Source organism: Erpetoichthys calabaricus, chromosome 8 (genome assembly GCF_900747795.2).
Source record: "Erpetoichthys calabaricus chromosome 8, fErpCal1.3, whole genome shotgun sequence".
NCBI classification, from domain to species: domain Eukaryota; kingdom Metazoa; phylum Chordata; class Cladistia; order Polypteriformes; family Polypteridae; genus Erpetoichthys; species Erpetoichthys calabaricus.
Window position 1 is genome coordinate 66,787,983 of NC_041401.2, and position 6,514 is coordinate 66,794,496.

General features: G+C 36.1%; 1 protein-coding gene across 1 annotated transcript in view; it reads right to left on the reverse strand.

The window, feature by feature from the left end:
- The window catches only part of blmh (bleomycin hydrolase), a 28,876-nt gene extending 23,069 nt beyond the window's left edge, over window positions 1–5,807 (reverse strand). Inside the window, exons 1-2 of the mRNA XM_028806681.2 lie at window positions 5,639–5,807; window positions 103–300 (exon numbers count right to left, since the gene is read on the reverse strand). Coding sequence (XP_028662514.1) covers window positions 103–300; window positions 5,639–5,651 — 211 coding nt within the window. The 5' untranslated portion in view covers window positions 5,652–5,807. The remainder of the gene's footprint in view (window positions 1–102; window positions 301–5,638) is intronic.
- Between the last annotated feature and the right edge of the window lie 707 nt (window positions 5,808–6,514).

Sequence of the window (6,514 nt, forward strand, 5' to 3'; positions counted from 1 at the left end):
AATTCAAATGAACCTTGGAAGAAATGAAAACTAGTTTAACAAAGATGAATAATGCATCATTTCAGTTCACAAACTGATCCCCTTGTGAGGTGGTTTCAATACCTGAATTCTTCTGGTTGGTCACAGGTTTACCCTCTGCAGGAATGACATGTTGAAAAACATGATTAGTGTCCTGCACTGTCTTTCTGTGCAGACAAACTTCCAATGGATCATTGCACGTGGAAACATTCTGTGCTAGTATGTAGCATTGTTCAGATTTCAGATTCTTGGAGAAAGAGGAGATTTTCTCGAGACTCAGACCTAGAATCGAAAACAAAATACTAATTTCTTTATTTCAACATATATAACTTTACTTCATTACTTCTGTGATCTGTACTTTGCATGTTAGAAGCTGAAAGAATTTTATAAAAGTTTTTCATAAAAACTAGAAAAATTTAAAGCAGTATTACTGATGTCGAAGGAATACTTGATCATACATGAAAATTAATGAAAGCAGAAAATAAAACATCAAAATGAAAGGAGATGTAGTTAATTAGATTAGAAAACAAAGGGCAGTGCCTCTTAATTCCACCACTTCATCATAAATAAAGTCATCATCAGTTTATCACCATTACCCAAACATTTGACATGACCATCAGCAACTCTCAGGGACAGTCTTTTCATCATGCTAGGCTTTACTGTCCCAAGCTAGTTTTTGTTCATAGACAACTATGTGGTTCTCATAGGAGAAAGAAGCCATGAAAGTGTCTGCATCCACACAAATACAAAAGACCAAGGCAATATTTTATCTGACTTTACAATGAGGGGAAACACTCTGTTAAGCCAATGTTGCCTCTTGGTTGGATTCTTGTAGTTCCCCTGAATGATCTAGCTACATAAAATTAACCAATTAAAGCAAATAAACTGTACTGCTGAATTCTTTGCATAATTTGAATTTCTGATTCATTTTGAACATTTCTTTTTTAATACCTTTCCTATATTAATATAGACATCAAGGTGCTGTTATCTAACTTGCTCAGTGCCCAGATTGCTACTGAATATTTAATTATTTTTTATATTCTAATTGACAGGATATCTGTTTTTCTATCTTATTTTTTCATTAATTAATAATAAGGATTCAAATTACCTAATGTAATTAGTTATACAGTTAGGTCCATAAGTATTTGGACAATGATAAGATTTTCATAATTTTGGCTCTGTGTGCCACCACAATGGATTTGTAATGAAGAAATAAATTACATTATTGGAAGTGTAGGCTTTCAGCGTTCATTCAAAGGGTTTAACAAAAATATCACATGAGCTATTTAGGAATGATAGACATTTTTATACATGGTCTCCCCATTTCCAGGAGCTCAAACGTATTTGGACAATTGACTGACAAGCTGTTCCAGAGCCAGGTGTGAGCAGATCCCTCATTATTTAATTGACTATTAAGCAGGTAGAAGGTCCGGAGTTGATTCCAGATCGATTTCTAATCATTTTAATTTTTTTTATTTCATTTTTCTGGAAAGTTTCTGTAATACATTTCCTGGTAAAAGGAAGCTTTCAGGGTGACTTCCAGTGAAAAAGAAATATTGTATTGAGTAATTCAGAAGTTCCAGGGGACCAATTTTGTGCAAATTCAAAAAACTAAGACTCTTTTAGAATTGTAACAACACCATTTGAGTTATGAGACGCAATGAGAGAGACACCCAAACATACGCAGAAGTCATACTGGACACGGTCAGATAATGTTTGGGGGTTTCGGGGGGTTGGGGGGGGGTGTGCCTGAAATACGTATATTATTAGTATCTGAAAATTGAGATTTTAGCTTCATTACAATAACATTTTTTTGAAAGTGGCAGGTGAACTGATCAAAACAAGACTAATCCCTTCTTATTGTGAAATACGTATCATTTCAGATCCACAGGAAAACTACATTTGTACTCTTTAGCATATAAATAAACAACTTGGTGTAATATTTTGCCTCTGGTTACTATCTGTTGTGAATTTAAAGCCAAACTCTATCAAAAATGTGAGTGATTTGCTTAGGAATGTTGTTCCTGTATCATAAGAAGGGACACATTCTCTGACTCTCATGAGTGAAATCATATGGATAACGTATGCTGCTAAAGAGTTTTTTGTTGTGTTTTTTTGGGGATTCTCCATGGATTTATTGTAGCATCTACAGTAAATGCTTTTGTTGAGAAGCAGCCAAGGCTGATATCTACCTCTGCTTCAAGCCAGGGTAAACTGCTTAAAATAAGATATAGCCATGAATATTCTAAATTACCCCTCATAAGCTACTCCATAAAACAGCAGTTAAATTTAATTTACTTTTAGGTAAAGTGTTTGAGGAGTAACAGGGTATTCCGATTTAATAAAGATTTAGTTGTTTCAGAATGGTACATTTATGTAATTCAGTGAAAATCAAAAAATTGTCCTGTAGTTTCCCCTGTAAGTTACAATTAACCATAGTTTTTCAAAATAAAATAAAATGAAATGATCATGGCAAAACTCATCTCCATTTAGATCTGATGTTGGGGCACATTTTTTTCTATTGGCTGGTAATTCTAGCAATAACTGTATAATCTAAATCGGCCAATTTTCACTAAAAGACTCTATTGGTTTTCGGTGAAACTGGCCATCACAAAATCCGATCTTTTCAACCCCTGCTTTTCTGGGCTTTATGGTAATTTAGTTGGAGGGCTCCTTTTACGTGAGGTATTGTGGTAGTTGACCTGCAGCAAACATTTTTTTGGTATTTTGTACCTGTGGATGACAGAAATAAACTGTAATCTTGCTTAAAGAAATGTCATCTTTAACTTTATGCCTTTTGGTGATCAGTTCATCTTCTGCTCACTTAACTCTTCACAGTAACAGACATTTTAAGCAAGGGTGCCCAAACTTTTGCATAGCACTGTATATATTTATTATACACACACACTTTGTGTTGTTAGAGAAAACTACTTTTTTAATAAGCTTTGTTTATAGGTACATTACAGAAAAAAAAATGACAGCTTTGAATTATGAGATGCATTTTATTTTCTTTTATGCCATATTATGGAAAAATATTTTTTTTACATATGATTTAAGGAAATTTTGCTTACTGTATATTAGTATTTTATGGTCACTGAGCAATAAGCCTATAGAACTTTATTTTGTTCATAGAAAATGAGCTGTCAACACCTGTGGTCAATAGTCTAATTATAAAAATACAATTTAATATAGGACATAAGCCATCTGGTTATGCAGAGGCTTAGTGCAAAAAGTTTTTTAAAGGGATAAAGGGGGAAATAAATTGGAATCAGAAGATCAAGTAATATGAAATTGGTGATCGGTATTGGCCTTAAAAATCCTTAACGGAGGATCCCTATTTAGAAACATGACATTAACACACGGATGCCAGATGTGCCACATGACCAACAAGCACACCAAGAATTCATACACAGCACATATAACTTTAGTACAATTGTGATTTTCTAACAAAATATCAAGTTGATTTTTTGAAGGTCTCTACAGTACTACTCTTCACTACACCGCTTGGTAATTTATTCCAGTTGTCAGTATTTCTTTCTATGAAGAAAATTATTTTTAATTCGGGAATAGCGGATTGAAAATTAAATATCCTAGCAATTGCTGTAAAACATAAGTATCTGTTCTGAACTAATTGTGATCTTATGTGACTGATTACATGTAACTAATATAAACAATTGGCCATTAAAAAAATGATAGTATTGTGGGCTTATTTATTTAATCTTTATCTGCAAGATGACCCATAGCTTTATTTTAAAGTCTGAACATATTCTAAGAAAGGGAGATTTGCTAAGTGGATATGGAAGAATCTTCACATAAAGTTTACCGTATTGTTTAAACATTCTGGATGATTGCTGACTTGGAAGCAACAGTGTGCTTTCAATGCTAAATGCTAATTACAGTTTGTTACAATATAGTGGTTACAACCAAGGACAGCAGTGGATGGTGCAATAATACACGGCAAAGTCCACAATAGCACTTCTTTGATGACTGCCAATGTCAGAGTAATAAAAGAGCAGAAATATAGATACAGTGTTGGTTTAAGGCTACAGAACATATTTTATATAACTCATTACAAAGCCTGTTTATTGAGGACCTATATTATGGTGAGAAACCATGTAGAAGTGGATGTTAATGTACCAATGTCAACCTGTAATCACATCACTATTGACTTTTAAAAAACGGTTTGGACCAATTAATAATCTTAAGCATAATGCCTTTAAATTGAATGTAAACATTAAATGTTCACAAAGGGTTCTTCTATTTAATTATTTACAGAAACCCGACTGTTTAGAGACAAGTCTGAACAGCACACATATAAGTAGGGGAATAGTTAAGTTTACTGGAACATACTGAAATGTCAGCACTTGTGCAGTCTGTCCTACTATCTATAGTTCCTGCTCTCCAACTAATGAGGATTAGTTTAGCATCTCTCTGTCAAAAATGACAATACTAATGTCAAAACAGTCAGTGCATAAACATTCAACATGGTGTCAAGCAGGTGGCTTTGATTTCTTCTCTTGCACAAAAAAAAACCAATCATTTCATATACTGATAACCAGGCAGGCATTTAGCCAAACTAAGGTTATTGTTTTTATCTACATAAGTAGGGTCTCCTAAAATAAAATAAAATCCTACATACAGTGGAAAGCCTGGACACTCAAAGGCACTTGATAAAGCAATCGTTAGTCGAAAGATGTGCAGTAAATTGGGTTTGGGTACAAACACTGGAACTGTGGAAGGTCTCCCTGTCTCCCATTTAACTTGCAGAACCGGTTTAAAGACAAAACAACGTGTGCGTTCTAAAACATCGCCCGTTCCCATAGTTACCGCTATACTACGCAAATAAGTAGCTTACTTCAGCATCCTGGAGTGTGGCATGTTTGCCAACGAAATTAACAAGTGTGTCCGCATTAGGCAAATCACAGGACTGTCTCGTGTGCCAAACATGTGCGTATAATGTGACTTAATCCGATGAAATGCCAATGTCGCAATTTATTCCGTGTTGTGCATATGTAGTGTGCCAACTTTGCAAATGAACTTGCCCAATGTACTCGCGCTTGGCTGGACAAACCTTACTTGGAAATATTTAAAACAACAGCCTTTGTCCCAGGCAGGGGAAACAGATATGGCTGAACTTATTTTACCATTTAAGCGTGTCTGTTAAATATCGGGGTTCGTATTGTGCTACGGATGTGAATATACCAGTAAATTAAACTGGTGCACACGCACTGGGTCGGACAAAAGTCGTCTACAATCAAAGCAGCTGCCCATTTCTCTTTCGACTTGCTGATGAGGTTTATTTGCACAAATTAATACATGCCTTTTAAGATGTTCTATCTGCCTGTCATCGCATAACTGTGTGCATAAACCGAAGCCCGGATGTTTGCTGGCAGCCCAGAACACACAAGACAAGCACGGCACCCGTTCCGGAGAAGACGGCCATCTACTGCTTGTCTTTCAGCGGGTGCACGGCCTCTTGTCGCTCTTATACCACAGCACACGGTTTTCAGTTAAATCTGGTCACTTTGTCATGTGGTCCTTGCCTACTGCAAGCGAAGATGTCACGATACCCTCCCCCAGCCTGACGCTTTATTCGGGAGCCCCACTACATCGCTCTCACCACAGTCCGCCATGGTTCGCGCAGGCGTCTTCTTGAAGAAATCCACTTCTGGCTTGAAGGCTGCGTCGATCTGCCGGTAGCCTGCTAAACTCTTATAGCTGTGCCGGCCGCGGGGTTTTGTCTGCGGGAGTGAGTAACGGAGCGCCTCCCTCTTGCACCGGTTCGTCCTTACACCCGGAAACAGGAAGTTAAAAAAGAAGAGGAGGCGGTACTTTTTGTTATTTATTTTTTTGATTAGCAAGAAAAGTTTAGTTTTAGGTCACCTGTCACTTCACGTTTAACTGCCTGTGTGAGACGTTGGACGGATCAACTTAACTGTTCAAATCTGTTCAAATGTCCTAAACATGATTTTACAATGCATCCCTATGAAATTTGATGACTTAGTTATTATAAGCTCTACTTCTTCTCATATTTTTCGTTTATTTAACTGTTTTTTTGCGTTAGTGTTTAATTGCCGCCTATGTAACGTTTGGGTCAATATGGCCCAATATGGTAATTTATTCCTCTAATATGTAATGTTTTTTGTACAAGGACGTAAAAGAAATTATTGTCTTAACACGAAATATATTTAACCAGCACCGTTACCTGACAGGTAAGTAGAATATACAGTGCATCCGGAAAGTATTCACAGCGCATCACTTTTTCCACATTTATTTATGTTACAGCCTTATTCCAAAATGGATTAAATTCATTTGATTCCTCAGAATTCTACACACAACACTCCATAATGACAACGTGAAAAACGTTTACTTGAGATTTTTGCAAATTTATTAAAAATAAAAAAATTGAGAAAGCACATACATAAGTATTCACAGCCTTTGCCATGAAGCTCAAAATTGAGCTCCAGCGCATCCTGTTTCCCCTGATCATCCTTGA